The sequence below is a fragment of the Trichosporon asahii genome, assembly GCF_000293215.1.
Source record: "Trichosporon asahii var. asahii CBS 2479 unplaced genomic scaffold scaffold00020, whole genome shotgun sequence".
In the NCBI taxonomy this organism is placed as follows: domain Eukaryota; kingdom Fungi; phylum Basidiomycota; class Tremellomycetes; order Trichosporonales; family Trichosporonaceae; genus Trichosporon; species Trichosporon asahii.
The window spans coordinates 22100-39313 of record NW_014040904.1 but is presented as its reverse complement, the minus strand read 5'-3'; the positions used below and the strand labels follow the sequence as shown (position 1 = coordinate 39313).

Genomic DNA, 17214 nt, shown 5'->3' with positions numbered 1-17214 from the left:
GGCTGATGGATCAACGCCGATATCAGCACAAAGAGGCAGGCATCGTTGTACCACTCCATCTTCGTGAGCCGCGGCACCGCATCCCTCACTTGATCGATTGTGTGCTCCTCGCCGATGGTGGTGATCCTTTCACAGAGCCGGTTGATCACTTCGCCTGCCTCTCGAAGTGCTTGGCTCGACAATGTCTCCTCACACCATAGGGCACCGACGGGGACTTCGAGGAAATCGTGGCGGTGCATGGGTAGTCGGTCTCCCATGAATGTCAAAGCCCCCTTCAGTTCCATCTGAACGTCCAGGTTTGACAGATCACCGAGCAATGGGGCCGCTGTGGAGGATTCGGGCGCTGGGGTCCAGGGAGGGCAGAAGCATGACTGAGAGAGCGAAAGATAAGCACTAATCACGGACCGGTGAGCCGAGGGCCACCGTGGGAAGTTTCCACGGGGTGGAAACTCTCCACCAGGGCGTTTTGTATGGCGTCTCGGGGAAAGAGAGAGAGGGGGAACCTATTAACTTCAACAACGGGACCGATGGGCGGCACCGAAGGAACTAGAAAAGGCCTCTCTACGGGAGTGAGGCCAGATAGGACAAAAAGGCGCGTGTAGAGTGGGAGAGAGCGTTAGTCTTCTCAGACGCGACTTATCCTAGGTCACCGGGGAGACAAGGACTTTCATGGTTGCAAAGGTAAGGATGGGTCTTATCAGGTGAGGAAGAACCGCAACAACGTTTCCAACGGTTGACGTATCGAAACTGTCGAAAATGGGGTCGGAGCTTGCCTTTCCCACGGTCGCGAACTCACAGTGCCATGCACTGTACTGGCGTCTGACCAAATCCACCTGTTTCAACCCACGTGTATGGCTACATCTATGCATCTATGCCTATTGGGTGATATGCCACAGAGTCCGCGCCATCTTACCTCGCTGAAATGGCCTGTGCGACACTGAGCTGTCCGCCTCAATCATGTGCGTTGGCAATGAAGCCAAGTTGTGAGTCCGCCGAGCAATACTGGGTCAGGAGTGCAGGAGACGACATAACTTGAGGTCGGTCACTCTTTGCCTCAATCCGCGGCGCATGTGATAATATCAGGGTGCTTCCAGGGTCCCCTCGCCATCAGTCGTTGCATATGGACCTCCATCTTCGTCCACCCTCCCTGCACTACATAGGTTGTCAGTCATGACTAACCCTTCGCGATTGATTATTAATGCCCTGCAGAGAGTTGGCGCAGCGTGGGCTCGTCTGGCGCCTCACTCCGCAGGAGCATCGTGGTTCCAACGGGGAAGGTCACGGGGGTCGACGGCGTCGGTAGTCGTCTGCCTCCACTGGGCGACTCTGGCCCGGGGCGGGGTCATGTCGGCGGGAAGGGGACGAGGACCAGTCGGCACCTCCGTAGGCTCGAGGAAGTCGTTGGCAGCACCGCCGCCGATCATAATGTCGTGGGGACGGCCGATCTCACCGTCGGCGGCGCCGATTGACTCGCGCCCGTTGCTACAGGGGGCACCCGACTGAATCTCGACGGTCTCCATGTCAGGTGCGACGGCCACGGCGGATCTGAGCAGAGGGAGTACGAGGGGGCGACGGAGAGCGAGAACGCGACGAGGTATCGGACGGCGAGGCGCGGGGAGCTCCGAGGGGCGGAGGAGGGGTGCGGCAGCGAGGCATCTCGATGCGGCCGTCGGAGGGGGCCACGTCAGCAAAACGATCGCCGTGAGCAGTGCCACCAGTATTACCACCGTCCGGAGCGACCTCCAAGCCGACAGGCATGTTGGCAATAAGCTCATCGTTGCGAAGGAGGAGTTCAAAGTGGAGCTCCTTGCTGAGCCAGACAAGAGGCATGCCGAGGAACATCATGATGAAGGCGGCGAGCTGGAGCTTGAGGACGAGACCAAGAGCCGAGACTTCCAGTCCGGGAGCGTTGGTCTTGATGTCAATGCGGACCCCGTCGAAGACGATCCATTCGGTAACCACCGTGATTAAGGTTATAAGGATTGCAAGGGCGTGAGAGCCAACCGGGTGATGGCCAAGATGGCAGGCAAAGTCGAAAGCCATAGCGCCGGCCGCGACGGGCGACATGACAAGGCCACGGGTATGCAGAGCCCACTTGTCATTGATGGCGACGCCGTAGGACTCCCACACAGCGTGGGTGACGTTGTACCCGATATCCTCGACGGTGCGGATGAGCTCATCTGTGTTGGGGCGAATGGGGTCGTGCACGATGCGCTGCGCGTACCCAAGGGTGCCGAAACAGAGGCTGGTGCCACCAATGGCCGACTCGCGGACGGAGAGAAGGCAGAGATCAGTGGCGATGATGCCGGAAACTGGAGTTAGCGAAAGTTATCCAAGGAGGCGGAATGGCGTCGAGCTCTAACCACACAAATGAACTCACAGGACGAGAGCATGAACAGAGTCCATGCGAGGAGGAGGCCAACGGTGACCATGGCGTAGGTCGTGCTAGCGAGATGGCGGACCCGGGCGTGGCTCCAGTTAGGGAAGCGCGCCTGCGGGACGCCGCCGTTGTGAACCTGCTCCATGTTGCTCTGTTTGTGCAGACGGAGAAGGTGACGGAGGGTTCGGTGGAAAATGCGTCGAGTGTTGGAAAGAGCTCGACTAGATAGGGCAAAGGATAGGGACACGGAAATGAGCAGAGAGGAGGAGAAATGAGTCGGAAGAGTGAGGGGTGACTAATACGTCCTTTTAAACGGTGGCTCGGAAGGGGATTGCTGGTGCACAAAACGGACTTACCGGCTGCGGCGCCAGTCTGGCCGCAAAGAGGGGGCGAGCGTGCGAGGCTGGAGCAGGGTGCCAAAGCTGTCAGCGCAGCTGTACCACCATGAGGAATGGAGAGCGCAACACCTCGAGGCTCTTGTGTGCATGCGACCACCCGATGGGTTAAGGCCGCATGGTGATGCAAATAGTGATGCCCCGTCTTCTCGCCCGCTGGTGCACAGAGACGGACAGCGGTGGGCCACCTCAGGCCCCGGCCGCCGAGAGGTGTCTCTCATATACGACCGCAAAGAGCATCCGGACTCTGGGTCCAGCTATGAAACTGCTCTACTACCGCATCAGGACTGGGATAGTGGCCCAGACACCGTCGAGGAAGCCGTGCCGCTCGATAGCCCCACGATGATGGACGACATCGCGCGACTGTCCAGAACAGTTTTGCAGGTCTGACAGTTTAACAATAGGACTGTGAGCAGCGCATCAACAGATTCTGAGTGGCACAGCAAATGATGTCGGAGCTGGAATTGCAAAGCGGGGCGATGATTGGCGTCTACCTAGTCCTCCTGATGCGCAACGTCGCTGCATCTCGGACAAGATGAGCAAACATCTTGGCACTCCGCCGCGGGATAAACACACAGCACCCCCGCGGCCCGTTCGACAGTGCATCATCTTTGTCCTATGACCTTCAAACACGTGCACAATCATTCACTTGCTTCAGAATGCATAGAAACTACGGAAACGACGGGCATGAGTACGGCAGAGGCAGTTCGAGTTATTTGGGGGGATTTTGGAAAGTTTCAATTCAATTATGTACGGGCGAAACGCTTCCTTTCAGTTGCGCATTAATGGTAGCGGACGGGGTAACGGGAGTCTGGGGTATGATGAATGGAGCTTTACGGGAGGATACACAACATGGTTTGTAGCTGTGCGTCGCGCAGCGGGTAGGGATGGCGAGTCTATGAGAGTGCAGACTGGGGCGGATGAGACCCCAATGCCAATTTAGGACTGGTGACGATGCCAGTCCTCTCCGAAGGCCTGGCGAGGATGAACTTCCATGCCTCCAGGTACGTAGATTGACGAAGGAGGCGTAACGGGGGTGGTCACATCCATACCCGCTTGAGTGTGGAAGTAGTAGGGGAAAGCGTGAGCGTCGGCCGTAGGTCCAAAGCGGCGGTTGGCGGGCGGGGGACGGAGCTCGTGAGACCTCTGCTCGAAGATGTCCTCGCGGAAGTCCATGAGGAGGGCTGCCGCGAGGGCGCCCCAGAACACGAACAGGGACAGGAGCTGAAGCCAGGCCAGTGCGCCGACAGGAGAGACCTTGAAGGCGCCCGCGTGCTCCTTGCCCTGCTGGATGAGCGTGTTGCGCACACCAACAAAGACGGAGAGGTTGATCGCCACCGGGATGATGTTGACGAACATGAGGACGAAGTGGACCGTGGTGCCAATCCCGGACAGGGGCTGCTGGTCGGGCAGGGACGGGAAGACGTCAGCGGCAAGCGCGCCAATGTAGAAGAACAGAATCACTGGGGTCAGCGCTGATGAGGAGGTGCACTCACCGGTCCAGAAGTAGGTCATGCCGAAACCGCGCGTGACAGGGCCGAGCTTCATGTTCAGGTCAGGGTAGTCAGTCGCGTTGCGCACGACCTCCATGATGTTGTACCCGTGCTGGGAGATGGTGGTGTTGGTTGAACGGTCGTAGTAGCCGTGGAGCCCGAAGCAAAGGTCGACTCCCTCGGGACCGGAAACGTAAGGCTCGCTGCGGATGTGCAGCATGCACGAAGAGTGCATCTGGGGACCTACGGCCGTGACTGGGGTCGGGGTCAGTGGAGGCCGGGAAAAGTTCAACTTACAGCAGCTGACGATCCAGACGATGAAGCAACAGAGCAGCAGGCCAACCATGATCCAGCGGCTACGCTCGCCCTTGTTACCGAGAACGGCTGGGCGACGGTTGGTCTGATGCCACTGGCCGACGTATGTGTCCATTACATCCTCAGGAAAGTAGATCGTGGACCTGGTGTCTTCAGTCCAGGCGCCTCCTGGGCCGCGGCGGACCATCTTGACTGCTGCTACGGAGGGTGCTGTGTGAGCAAGGTCGGAAGGCTCCAGAACTCGTGTGGTTTCGAAACCGTATCGATGACGGAGAGTAGGAGGAGTGGTTGAGTGTTGGAAGGATAGAATTGTTGATGAGGATAGGGGGAGAAGAGAAAGTAGAAATCGAACGAGAAAGACTGCACACCCCTCCTGAGCTCTCTAAGCATCAGCGGCACCTGCTCCTTGTGTGCTGCGTGCTTCCAGCCATTCGTGATGTGGACACACAACGCGCAAGCTGATGGTGGACATGACCCGACTTGGAAGTGGTGGGTTGGCTGCCACACACGATGACGCGAACTGATCTGGCCCTGGACCCTGGTGATAGAGCTTCGAGATCGACTGGGGACCTTACCGCGTCTGAGTGATGGACAAGGGTACCGTAAGGTGCGAGTCGCAAAAGCGTGTACGCTGGCTGAGTCGGCCGGCTGGAAACGCGTAATCTAGCACCATACCGTTGTGACAGTGAGCGTGTATGCGTCCGAGCTGAGGTATGGGTCCTCGCCGTCTGCACTTCCAAGCCGCTTACAAGGGTGCTGTCTGTGGCTCCATGCTCTCTGCGGTCCGCGTGACTCCGATGAACTGCCGCCGACCACCTCTCTCCGGTCCAAAAGCAATAACCAAAGGCCTCTAGAACCATCTCCCGGAGGATCAGGCGAGGCAAGTGATGACATGGGACGAGGGCGGATCGAACGCCCGACCTCAAGAATTGACTTCTGAAGCTTCACTCTCGCGCTCTCCCAACTGAGCTATCATCCCGAGGCTTGTTGGGCGCCGATCGCTTGGAGGGACGTTCGGGGCCGCTTTCGGTGCCAAGTGATGCATCTGTAACCACTCCAAAGCGTGGAGTCGGTAGCAATTGGGGAAGGACAGTGGTTGTCTTGAAGGATGTCCGTTGGCAGAATCGGAATAAGTTACGTTGGATTGCCCGCGGAAAATTGGGGCGCCACAAACGCGTGGGGTAGGCGTTGCAATGTCCTCTGTTTCACCTGATGTTCTCTGGCATTCCCATCCTTCGACGGCCGTACAGGCTCGTTCGCGATCGTTCGTTCGTTCAGTCTCCTGCTTGCAACACTCTCGTTTCTACGGGCGGATTGATAGGCGACGCGGCGGATGTCTCGACATCGGCTTCGAGAAGCACGGCCCCTATAGTATAATGGTTAGTACGCGAGTCTCATATGCTCAGTTGCAATCTCTAGATCTCAGTTCGATTCTGAGTGGGGGCACGAAGTAACTCTTTTGGATGTTGGGGAGGCAGTGCGTTCTTTCTGCGATGAGGAAGACATGAGTAGGGTGGTGTTGTGAGCAGAGCAGCCCAGGAGTGCCACTAACTGATGATGGATGGATGCATGGTTTAGCGCCATGACGCCCGAGGCTAGGCTTCCTTTTGTTTGACCTTCGCCGCGGCCTGTGGTTCTTGAAACGTGCCCTGGTGCTCCTTCCGTCGCCCCTCCGCGTTTTCTTGCATCCGCATGTTCTTTGCACAATGCTCCTCCTTCTCTGGAACTGTACTTGTCATCAGCCGCATCCTCGCCACCACGTTCACCAACCGCAGTCTCTTGACATTCTTGGCCAACGCACGACATGGAGCAGGGAGTGGATCCCCCGCGCTAGTGAATGACCGGGCGCCGGCTATCCGGTTACTTGACCGGTCAACGCCGCCGCCCGTCGGCAAGTGACAACATTCCAGCCCACAACCGCACTTCACCTCATTTTGTCGCCTTCCCTCACTCCACTCCATCATTCAGCAGCAGCAATGTCGGCCACAAAGCGTCTGCAGACTATCCAGTCCCATCTTTCAACTGCCCCCGCATCGGGCTCTGGCTCAGGCATCGCCAAGCCCGAGATCAAGGTCGTTGCTGTGTACGGCGCGGGCTTGATGGGCGCTGGTATTGCGCAGGTCGCGGCATTTGCGGGATACGACGTGCGCCTCTGGGACGTCAACGACAAGGCGCTCGAGTGAGCTCAGTCGAACAAACTTGCGAGCTGACAGACAGGAAGGGCCTCGCTATCATTCGCAAGTCCTCTGAGCGCATTGCGAAGCACATGGCACCCGAGGGCACAGACACGGCGCCCATCATCGACGGCATCGTCAAGGCCATCAAGACGACCACTGACCGGTGAGTTGTTCGGGGGACTCTGCCATCCGGCTGGGGCCAAGAACCACCTTCAGCTTCCTACCTCGCAGTCTCATGTGAGCTGACCTCAGCGCCGAAGCCGTCAAGGACGCTGACCTTGTCATCGAGGCGATTATCGAGGACCTTGCCATTAAGCAGGACTTCTTCAAATATCTCGACACCGTTGCAAAGTAAGCTTGAACTCTCTTTCAGCAGCTGACGCCAGGCCTTCGTGCATCTTTACGTCGAACACGAGCGGTCTCCTTATCAAGGAGATCAACGCCAAGTGTCCGCAGGAGAGGAAGAAGCGTTTCGGCGGTCTACACTTCTTCAATCGTGAGTCGGCTGAAGCTCGAAGGACAAGGGCGCCGATCACCTCCCCTTTTCCCTGTTTCCCACACGATCGCACCCATTCCGGCCCCTCCTTTCCAATCTTGTGGAAAGGGGGCCACAAGGGCAACAAGCTAAGGGGTTCTGAACGCCAAGCTGACACTCAGCCGTCCCCGTCATGCGCCTCGTCGAGGTGATCCGCACGGAAGACACGCTGCCCGAGGTCGACGACGCGCTCTACGCCTTTGGCAAGTCGCTCAAGAAGAAGCCGATCCGCGCCAAGGACACGCCCGGATTCATCGTGAACCGGCTCCTGATGCCGCTGAACCGCGAGGCGATCCGCATGGTCGAACGCGGAGACGCCACCTTCCAGGACGTCGACACCGCCATGAAGCTGGGTGCCGGGCACCCCATGGGCGTGAGTTCATTCAGAGGCTCGACGCACGAGTCAACGCCCGTTTCTGGACGTACACCGCCCGCAGAGGCGGTGGACCCTTGATGGATCGCGAAGCTTGAGAGACAGAACAAAAAAGCTGACAAACAGCCCTTCGAACTGTTCGACTATGTCGGTCTCGGTGAGTTCCTCCTTCATCTTTGTCCTCACCCCCCCCCAATTCTTCCATTCTTCCCTGCACAGCCCTCTTCTCATTCACTTCCCTTCTCTTTCCCTTCCCTTCCCTTTCCCAGCTCGCGACAACGTTCGAAGCTAACAAGACAGACACGAACCTCCTCGTCGGCAAGGGCTGGGTCAAGCGCGCCGAGCAGGGCTACATCCCCAAAGCATACGTCGAGCCGCAGGGCACGCTGATCCAGGACCTCGTCGCGCAGGGCAAGCTGGGGCGGAAGAGTGGAGAGGGTTTCTACAAGTATGAGCAGAAGGGGAAGAAGTCCCTCACCTAAGTCGCGGGCGGAAGCGCTGCGAGCGATCGTGAGCTGCTCCGTCTGTAGAACGCCAGCGAGGAAGGTCGAGAGGAAGGAGGCGCTATAGAGAAATGTATCGCTTGCATTGATTGGGCTAGGCGGCCGCACCAAATGACATGCTGAGCCCTTCCAAAATCGTTTCGACGTCAGACAAGTTCGATGCTATCCCTCACTCCCTGCCATCGCGGAGGGTAGCTGCACACTGTACATGAAACCCTACTACATCCTATCACGGGGTCGTCTCTATGCACAGGAATAACACATTATTAAGCTTTGGTCGGCTGTCTTGCCGAAAGTCGTGGTTGTGGATGCTATGTATCGTTTGGTGAAGGCATGACTTATGCCCACTGTCGAACGAGTGATTCGAGCACCGGGTCTACTTCGAGCGGGTCTACTTCGACTTGGTCGGCGTCTGGGTCGGCGTGCCGCCCGACTTCTTGGCGAGCAGGCCCTGGAACTGGGATTGTCAGCTAGCAGCTTCAAAAGAGGAGCTGAGCAGCGCGGAAGGAGCACTTACGAAGTTGTGCAGTGCCTCGTTGGGCACGGCTGGTCGCTCATTTGGCGGGCTCTGAGGCTTGCCTTCTTGCTGTGGTTGTCAGCTTTCCCTTCACAAACATCGCCGTTTAGCTGGACTGCATGGCGGTCGTCGACTCGCGACCAGCCTCCAACGACCTCGGGACTGCTTCCAACGACCCAAGACTCACCCTCCTCGCGATCCTTGCAAAGCGCTCCTTGACGTCGTCCCCGCCCTCCATCTCTGCCATAGCCTTCTCGACGCCCGGGAGGTTCAGGCCACCGGCGCCCATGGGTCCCACGACGCCTCCGAAGCGCTGCGGAGCCTCGCCCTCATTCGCCGCCGCACTGTTGACGGCGTGTCGGAAACTAGCCCTCGGGTCGCGGTTCGGGTCCTTCATGAGTGCCTCGAGTTGCTTGGCGAGGAAGGCCTGTTCCCCCTCTGATGTGGTTGTGATCGCGCCGTCGTTCCGGTTCTTCGGCCTCTCTGTATCCGGCACCATGGCTGTCCAGAGGTCATCGATGGCTTCCTCGTCTGCGTCTGTTGATTGACCGAAACGGTTGATCGACGACTCCCACGCATTGTGCACGCGCTGCAGGTCGAAGCCTTCCCTCAGCACGTTGATCTTCCCCCAGCTGTCCCACCCCGCGGGGACAAGGACGGCGTCCCGATCAAGCACATTGGCGCGGTGCGCGAATGGATATCGGGCGACGGGCTCCCCGCTGGCCCCTGGAGTGGTGTAGAGCCGGTGCACGAGATAGTCCCGCAACAGCGTGTAGGTCTGCGGCTGCGTCTGCGAGGTGTAGAACAGCGCCGCGCCGTACGAGAGACAGATCGTGCGCAGCACCTGCTGGATCCAGTCTGTGCGCTCCTCCCAGCTCCCGCCCTTCATGCCCATCTCGTCGCCGACAGAGTCCATCTGGTCTGCGCGCGTGCAAACCACGATGATCGGGACGCCGGCCGGGTTCAGCGTCAGCGTCCCCGGTCCGAGGGGAAGGAGCGTTGTGCCGAGCGCTTTTGTCGGTGCTGGCGTGCCTGGGGCTGGAGGCTCGGTGTAATGCTGCAGATGTGCTTGCACTGGGGGTTAGTTGAATTGTACTAGCAGCTGAATCAAGACAACTCACATCGGTCTCGCATCTCGTCAGTGTCCTTGCTGACACGCTGCGCCCAGCCGTCGACCCACGACAGCCACGTCAGGAGCTCGCGCACCATGCTGCTCGGCTTGGTCCAGTCGAGCACAATGACGACGGCCGTGTCCTGTTTGTTAGCTCATGCCTTCCTCGTTGCAACTCACAGGTAGAGGATTCGGCGGAAGCGCTGTGTCAACAAGCTTGAGCAAGGTCGGGTGCGATGATGGCGGGTAGAACACGGACACGGGCGGCGCAGCGTCTGTCTGTCAGCTGAAGCCCACGAGGAAACAGCTTACCTTCATCCCTATCCTCGCTCTCAAGAACCTGATACCCGATAGCCAGTGCCGAGGCACCTTCGGGCCGTTGTCTGCGCTTCCCCGCCAGCTTGTCGAGCAGATGTGTGCGTCCGCGATGACGCTCGGCGAGCAGCACAATGTTCTTGTGCGCGTGCGTCTTGGCCCGGTCCGCACTGCGCAGAATGTCCTCCCACAGGTCCACTGAGTCTGCCGGATTTGATGAGGGGCCGGCTGCTGTTGGTGTGCGTGCCCCGCTGCCTGAGGGCACGCGGGAGGGACGCGGCGTCAGCAGACCTGATGCCTGCATGCTGGTCGCCGCCGTCTGATGTTGATGTGAAGAGATGAGTGGGTTTGTGATCGTCTGTCGCCTGTTGGGTGAAAACGAGAGGGAAGGGAGTGTTGACTGCAAGTTGAAGTCGAGGAAGACAGGTATCTAGCGTGGTGGTCGCCGGATGGTCAGTGTCGTGGACTCGCAGTGTCAACGCGCGCGTCGGTGGCGGCATCCGCGTCAGGTCGTTTCAGGCACCCCACCCTCCCTTACCCAACTTTGCTTCCGCTCAACGTTGTTTCAACTGGCTCCAGACTGCTTTCATCAAAACAAACCACCAAGGAAGGAAGATACGGAACGATGAGATGATGATGCATTGCATTGGTGTTTTCATACAGTCTAGTTTTATCTTAATTAAGGCTTTGGTTTGGTTTGAATGCTGAAAGGTTTTGCTCTTAGAACTGGTGTCCCTGCTGGTTCTGGTACTCGCCCTCGAATCCAGCGTACATCCCCTGCTCATACTGCTGCGGCCAGTACCCCTGCGGCGGCGGGTAGAACACGCCTCCCATACCGCCCATCTGGCCCATCTGACCCATCGGCTGCTCAGCGTATGGGTTGTAGTAGTACGGAGCCATCGCGAACTCAGGCGTCTGGATCTGACCAGGCATAGAGTCCGTGCCCTCCGAATGAGGGCTCTTCGGCTCACCCGTCACATCCTTGCCCACCGCAGTGGGCATAACGAAGCCGGGCGCGTACGGGTTGAACGGAGAGCCGGCGCGCGGATCCATCGGGCTGCCGCTGAAGAAGCCAGAGAACGAGCCGCGAGACGCATGCGATGGGTGCGAGGCGTGTCCAGGCTGGAAAGGCTCAGGCGTGAACGACTGGAAGCCACGGTAGGGAGGAGGGCGGAAAGCGACACCACCGTAGTACTCTGCGGGGATCGGACCAACGTAACCCGACGAGCTCATTGAGCCGGCGTCAGAGTACGGTCCGGGAGAAGGGTTCGAGGGGGTGAACGCCGGCGGCAGAGGCGACTGTGACACAAGGTCCGTTGGCTGAGAGGGCGGGCGGGTGTCGACGGGCACGGGGTCAACGGCCACAGTCTCAGTCTCCCCCGGCAACCGCACAGTGACGGCACCAGAGTCATCCAGCAGCGCCTCGATCGAGGCACTCTCCGTCGGCTTGGCAGCGGGCGCGGCGGGGGCAGCTGCAGTAGCAGCGGGCTTCTCGGCACGATCGGGCGACACCTCTGGCGTCGGCAGGTGTCCGGGGTGGTTGAAGAATGGCCGGAAGCCGCCACGAGGAGCGAAACCCCGTCCACGTCCCCGAGCGCGCATACCACGGTTCGCACGGAAGGCATCCTCCCGCATGTGCTGGTGGAAGCCGTCGTGGCCCCATCGTCCGTCAGGCCGAGGCATGTTCGGTCGGAACCTCTGAGGAGGAACGACAGGCTGCTGCGGCTGAGCGGGTTGCTGCTGTTGCGGCTGAGCTGGCGTCGGCTGCGGCTTGTCGGCGGACTCCGGCTCCGTAGTTTTCGCAGTCTCGGTCGTCTCGGGCTGCTCCGATGCCGGTGTCGTTCCTGAGCCCGAAGCTGCGGAGGAGTCGATCATGGCGCGCGGCGCAGACGGAGCGTTGGCGGGCGGGGTGCTGGAGGCGTTGTTCGCCACAGCGGCGTTAACAGCGTTTGGCGGTCCGTGGGGAGGGCCCTGGGGTCGGAATGGCGGGCGGAAGTGAGGCCCACCAGGTCCAAAGGGGCCGAACCCACCGCGCCCACGACCGCGGGGGAAGCCGCGGAACGCACCACGGGGGATGCCGCGGGGTCCACCACGCCCGCGCCAGAAGTCCGGCATAGGTCGGACAGGCTGGCGCTGGTCGTTAGCCCAGTGGGGCGGGCGGGGCGCGAAGCGGCCCTCGGGCGGGTTCGACAGTCGCTCGCGCAGCGGGCGGTGGGGAGCGAACGGCGGGTTCGGACGAACGGCGGGAGTGGTCGTAGCGGTAGCAGCGGCGGTCGGGGGAGAGGTTGAGGGTGCAGAAGCTGGTGTTGACGTGGGAACCGAGGCGGGGGCAGGCGCGGGATCGTCAAGCTTGAGGGCCGAGGTGGAAGCGGCAAGCGACGCGTCCTCCTTGCTGGGTTGCGGAGCCTTTGAGGCGGCGTCGGTCTTCTCAGCATCGTCCTTCGGCTTGCTGTCCTTCACGGCCGCGGCCTCCTTCTCCTTGGCCTTGGCCTCTTTCGCCGCCCTGCGCTTCGCCTTCTGCTTCTCCTTCTTGATGCGAAGCTTCTCCTCGTGCCGCTTCCTCTGCTCCTCGGTGAACTCGCGCTGCGGCTTGCCGGGAGCGGGGGCGGCGGGCTTGGTGCTCTTGCTGCTGCTGTCGCCAAAGTCGAAGGACACAATCTCGTTTTGCGAGACGTCGGCGTCGGCCCACACTAAGGGGGTGGTGTGGGACGACTCGGGGAACAATGGCTTTTGCTTCGCCTTGCCCTTGCCCTTGGCAGACTTGGGTGCAGCGTTGGCAGCAGCGTCGGAGACACTTCCATCAGAGCTTGCGTCCGAGTCGGAGCCGTCACGACGGCGAGTCTTGCGGCGCGACTTCGTCTTGCGCTTCGGCGCGGTAGTCTTCGGGGTGGTCGACGTCGAAGCGGCGGCAGCAGCAGGGGTAGGTGCGGCAGGCGACGAAGTCTCGGGAGCGGCGTCGGTCATCTGGGCGGTGGTGAGAACGGGTGCTTGCAATGAAGCGCGTACTATAAATGAATCTAAACAGGCTGAGGAGGGTGTCAGCCGGTGGCAAAGGAAGCAATGAGTGGTGCCGGTCGAACGCGACGGAGGGTTACTACTCACGGAGATTTTTGGTACACAAACAAACAAAAGGCCTGCAGGTGGGTCACTCGATTCCGGAAAGAATTATCTTGCGACAACGGGGTATACGGGAACTGAGTGGGGGACTGAAGGGCGGAGATGCGATCAGTAGCGTTGGGCAAGCTACTGTTTTGGGGTTGTGGGTTGCAAAAGGTGGGAAAGAAGAAAGGGTGGTGGAAGGATGTTCTGTCGGCGACGCGAAGACGAGTCGAGCGCGAGGAGCCGACGAGGGGATGGGCAGAGGTCGCCGTTCAATCTTTAAAGTGGGTGGGTCGAATAACGCCGGCCGTGCACGCGCCGCCCCTGGCTCGTCATGTTTCTTTGCCACCCAAAAAGTTCGAATCCGTCACCCCTCACCTCCTGTTCCGCACTCCCGCACGCTGCCCTGCTGACCGAGCGGGCTGACAACGAGCCCATGGCCCAGCTTCCCGACTACTACGCCGTGCTCGGCGTCGACCCGACAGCGACCCCAGCAGAGATCACTCGCGCGTGGCGTCGTCTTGTGCTCCTGGTACGTCTGAAACTTACTGACCCGAGGGGCACCTTGCACGCCCCTTGAGCTTCATCTTCCCAGCAGCTGAAACTGACAATGGCAGAGTCATCCCGACAAAAGACGAGCGGGCGATGTATCCCCCGTCGACATCGTTCTCGTGAATGAAGCCCGCGCGGTGCTCTCCGATCCCAGCCGGCGGAAAGAGTTCGACGCTCAGTACTTTGCCTCCACCTCGTGTCGTGATGTGCCCGAGCCCAAGGGACCGCGGATACGAGAGTACGTCTCGTTGGAAGAGTTCACGCCGAAACCCGACGAGGACGAGCCAGAAGAGTACACGCTCGAGTGTCGTTGTGGGCAGGACTATGTCATCACCGTCCCAGAGTTGGAGGACGGTGTCGATGTCGTTGGCTGTCCCGGCTGTGGAGAGTACATCGGCGTCGACTACGAGGTTGTAGAGGAGTAGGCTCTGGCGTCCCGCAAGCAACTGTTGTATACGGCATAGCATTTCATGTACATTTGCACTTCTTTCTACTGCACTAACACACGGCCACTAACAAACATGGTTGTGCGCCTTGGTGTGCTTCGAAATCTTCTCATGATCCTTGTGATTCTCCGTCCTGCGGGGCCGGGTAGCGTGCGGCGGGCTCTTGGTAGCCTGTGACATGGGATAACTGGGTCCCTCGCCTTTGAGCAGGCCCTCCGTGACCTTGATGATGTCGGTGATGAGTTTCCTTTCGAGGTCCCCACTAAGGCTCTCGCGGACGACGACACGGAGGATCTCCGTCTTCTCGCATGCGGGGGGCAGGGCGTAGTTGGGCACGATCCAGCCAATCGCGCGCAGCTGCTCCTGCACCCAGCGCTGCTGCACGTGCGGGTACTTGGCCTTGATCTCGTCCGTGAATCGGAAAGAAACGACGGGCAGACCAGGCCGGTAGTACGTCGGGTCTGTGTCGTCCTTGGTCTTGGGGTTGTCGACGGGAATGTGGATCTCGGACAGGATCGTGAAGAGCCCGCTCTTCTCCAAGGCTCGGGACAGGATGCGCGCCTTCGTCAGGTCGGCGTGGATCACGCGGCGGTAGCCGCTGAAGCCGAGGTTGAGGACTGGGTGTCAGCAATGTCGCGGCGTCATGAGGGAAGGAAGGGGAGGAGAAGCGCAGTGGACGGGAGGTGGTGCCTGGTGTCGATCCTTGTGGCACTTGACACAACCTCAGCACACCTCTCCCCGCCAACCTCCCGGAACCTTCCTCTCGTCTTGACCAATCTAAAGCAGCACTTACAGCAGAACATCTGTCCCAGAATCGGGTGAGCGGGTCGCGAGAAGTTGAGGTTGAAGCTATAATCCGTCTCGCCTAGGTAGTGCAGCTCAAAGATCATCTCCTTGGGTAGATACTTGTCCGAGCGCCAGATACACCATCCGACACCGACGGTCGACATGCCGTACTTGTGACCCGAGGCGTTGATAGAGCACACGCGCGGGATGCGGAAGTCCCACTCCAGGTCGGGGTAGACGAAGGGCGCGACGAAGCCGCCACTGGCCGCGTCGACGTGGATCGGGATGTGGATTCCCGTCTTCTTCTCGTACTCGTCGAGCTTGTCTGCGATTGCTTTGACGTTTTCGAACTCTCCAGTGTAGGTCGATCCTAATATGCAGTAGCATCCAATCGTCTTCGCAGATGTGAGCCTCGGGAACGATGGAAGAAGTTGAGAAACGGCGCAGAAACGAGTGAGATGTGTCGTGGAGAGGAGGATGGGTGGCGGTGGAGGTGCCACTTTGCCGGTCACTCAAGAAGATCTGTGGATCAATCCGGGCGCAGAGAGGGGCGCATGCTAACCCCCAGTAGGACCTGAGCACCCGAATCCAGCCCAATCGACTGCAGACCATAACGTAGGAAGAGAAGAGGAAGGCACTTACGTTTTCATCACAGTAGTCCAACACCTTCTCGGGATCCATGACATAATGACTTTCCTCCGTGATGGGCATGAGGCGCGCCTCCACCTCAAAGTACCGCGCGAACTTCTCGAGCGCAACCTGCGCCTCGGCGCCCATGATGATGTTCGGGCCGGGGTTGTGGATATCCTTGCCCGCCTTCTTCATCTTCTCCTGCCACCGGCGCTTCATCGACATGCCGCCTAGCATGATGGCCTCTGAGGAGCCAGTCGTCGCCGTGCCCATGGGTGTTGCGTTCTTGGGATGGTTCCACAGGCCCGAGATCATGCTCTGAAAGTGTCAGCGGGTGGCTCAATAGTTGCCGCCTCAGTTAGCCGGGGGGGTTGGGGCATGGTCGCACCTCCGCCCTGCCCAGGCAGACCTCTGACTTACGATGCAGCGGTTGTGGATCTCGGTACAGGCGGGGTACTCATCCTGGTCGACGAGGTTCTTGGTCAGGTTCTCGGTCATGAGGCGGGTGCACTCTGCCTGGGTCAGCTCAACGCCTTTCCTCCAGCGCCTCCTCGGTTGCTTCTATTGCTTCCCACCAACACCAATATGGCCGCTAAGACCCCGCTCCGCCGCTACGCTCTGCTCCTATCTACACCTCTTTACGCCTCTGCGCTGACTAGGCTTCACCTTGCCTCGCTCTTCTACTCACCATCAGGCACCCAAGTATGGACGAAAGACGCCAGGTTCAAGTTCGGGTTGCCATCCAGCGTGAGCTCGTCATGGAGCATCTGGTACACGACATTGGACTCGACGCCGTCCTTGGGCAGATCGTCCGCGGGGATGTTGACCTGCACGTCGTAGCGCGATGCGTAAGGGATGTCATACATCGACCAGCCCTGGTACCACCTGGACATCGATGAGCACACTCCCAACCGACAGAGAACAAACGTACTGGCCCTTCTTGTGCTTGTGAGGCGTGTCGGGGTCATGGCTCTCCTGGATGAGCTGCTCGACGTTGATGCCGTTCACTGTAGTTTTCTGTTCCTCAGCCATGGCTACAGATCTTGCTGGGTGTGAGGTTTGTTGGGAGACAGGTGAACACGTAGCCGCCGGCAGTTCTTATAGCCCGCTGTGAAATGGGGTCAAGGAGCATGCCGTGATGATCTGGTACAGGCTGGCCAGTGACGCGCTTCTGACGCTGTTGGCGTCTGCATTCCGCGGTTTGCCCCTTCCTTTCCTCTGGCCGTGGGAGGGACATGTGCTCGATGGACAGCCGGGCTGAGGGGATGTCTGGAGGAGCCTGGAAGGAAGAGTGCCTAAGAATACCAGGCGTTCGGAGGACTGACGTCATGGGCGTGATCTGAAATAGCCACCCAGGCTCACATCGCCCCCAATACCCACTGCAGCCTCTGCAGCCACGGCTTTCATCGCTGGCTGCACTGGCTGACGCCTGTCGCTGCCCGCTGCGATCAGGAGGCGTACCCTACGCATCATCTCTCCCCGAGCCGGAGAGTGTGTCTATCCGAGATTCATCCTTGAGATCGTCCGCATCACGCACAGCAAAGAGCACATGTCAGCGAGTGGAGGCAGAGATAGTGGAGACCTCGG

The 17214-nt window shown here is 59.6% G+C and overlaps 8 protein-coding genes and 2 non-coding genes across 10 annotated transcripts; 3 read left to right on the top strand and 7 right to left on the bottom strand.

Annotated features, from left to right (window-relative positions):
- Nucleotides 1–1079: 1079 nt before the first annotated feature.
- Nucleotides 1080–1424, bottom strand: A1Q1_00341 (uncharacterized protein; the record flags this gene model as incomplete). Its single annotated transcript, XM_014325990.1, has 2 exons — nucleotides 1080–1152; nucleotides 1246–1424. 2 exons carry the CDS (start codon nucleotides 1422–1424, stop codon nucleotides 1080–1082), a joined length of 252 nt encoding a protein of 83 aa, XP_014181465.1.
- Nucleotides 1425–1521: 97 nt separating this feature from the next.
- Nucleotides 1522–2525, bottom strand: A1Q1_00340 (uncharacterized protein; the record flags this gene model as incomplete). Its single annotated transcript, XM_014325989.1, has 2 exons — nucleotides 1522–2312; nucleotides 2381–2525. 2 exons carry the CDS (start codon nucleotides 2523–2525, stop codon nucleotides 1522–1524), a joined length of 936 nt encoding a protein of 311 aa, XP_014181464.1.
- A 1189-nt stretch (nucleotides 2526–3714) lies between these two features.
- On the bottom strand, nucleotides 3715–4770 carry A1Q1_00339 (uncharacterized protein; the record flags this gene model as incomplete). The annotated part of the gene is made up of 2 exons (XM_014325988.1): nucleotides 3715–4511; nucleotides 4566–4770. The coding sequence occupies 2 exons, from the start codon at nucleotides 4768–4770 to the stop codon at nucleotides 3715–3717; spliced, it is 1002 nt and encodes a 333-aa protein (XP_014181463.1).
- Nucleotides 4771–5476: 706 nt separating this feature from the next.
- On the bottom strand, nucleotides 5477–5562 carry A1Q1_t118. Its single transcript has one exon. It is a non-coding gene; the product is annotated as a tRNA-Phe (tRNA).
- A 383-nt stretch (nucleotides 5563–5945) lies between these two features.
- On the top strand, nucleotides 5946–6029 carry A1Q1_t128. The gene has a single exon. It is a non-coding gene; the product is annotated as a tRNA-Met (tRNA).
- A 530-nt stretch (nucleotides 6030–6559) lies between these two features.
- A1Q1_00338 (Short chain 3-hydroxyacyl-CoA dehydrogenase) lies at nucleotides 6560–8150 on the top strand (the record flags this gene model as incomplete). The annotated part of the gene is made up of 7 exons (XM_014325987.1): nucleotides 6560–6727; nucleotides 6805–6923; nucleotides 7013–7111; nucleotides 7177–7256; nucleotides 7418–7668; nucleotides 7795–7825; nucleotides 7957–8150. The coding sequence occupies 7 exons, from the start codon at nucleotides 6560–6562 to the stop codon at nucleotides 8148–8150; spliced, it is 942 nt and encodes a 313-aa protein (XP_014181462.1).
- A 412-nt stretch (nucleotides 8151–8562) lies between these two features.
- A1Q1_00337 (uncharacterized protein) lies at nucleotides 8563–10418 on the bottom strand (the record flags this gene model as incomplete). Its single annotated transcript, XM_014325986.1, has 6 exons — nucleotides 8563–8628; nucleotides 8689–8757; nucleotides 8876–9762; nucleotides 9810–9942; nucleotides 9980–10002; nucleotides 10112–10418. The coding sequence occupies 6 exons, from the start codon at nucleotides 10416–10418 to the stop codon at nucleotides 8563–8565; spliced, it is 1485 nt and encodes a 494-aa protein (XP_014181461.1).
- Nucleotides 10419–10834: 416 nt separating this feature from the next.
- On the bottom strand, nucleotides 10835–13078 carry A1Q1_00336 (uncharacterized protein; the record flags this gene model as incomplete). Its single annotated transcript, XM_014325985.1, has 1 exon — nucleotides 10835–13078. The coding sequence occupies one exon, from the start codon at nucleotides 13076–13078 to the stop codon at nucleotides 10835–10837; it is 2244 nt and encodes a 747-aa protein (XP_014181460.1).
- Nucleotides 13079–13649: 571 nt separating this feature from the next.
- On the top strand, nucleotides 13650–14190 carry A1Q1_00335 (uncharacterized protein; the record flags this gene model as incomplete). Its single annotated transcript, XM_014325984.1, has 2 exons — nucleotides 13650–13745; nucleotides 13831–14190. 2 exons carry the CDS (start codon nucleotides 13650–13652, stop codon nucleotides 14188–14190), a joined length of 456 nt encoding a protein of 151 aa, XP_014181459.1.
- An 87-nt stretch (nucleotides 14191–14277) lies between these two features.
- On the bottom strand, nucleotides 14278–16659 carry A1Q1_00334 (glutamate decarboxylase; the record flags this gene model as incomplete). The annotated part of the gene is made up of 6 exons (XM_014325983.1): nucleotides 14278–14828; nucleotides 15005–15392; nucleotides 15640–15945; nucleotides 16048–16139; nucleotides 16316–16512; nucleotides 16559–16659. 6 exons carry the CDS (start codon nucleotides 16657–16659, stop codon nucleotides 14278–14280), a joined length of 1635 nt encoding a protein of 544 aa, XP_014181458.1.
- Nucleotides 16660–17214: the final 555 nt, after the last annotated feature.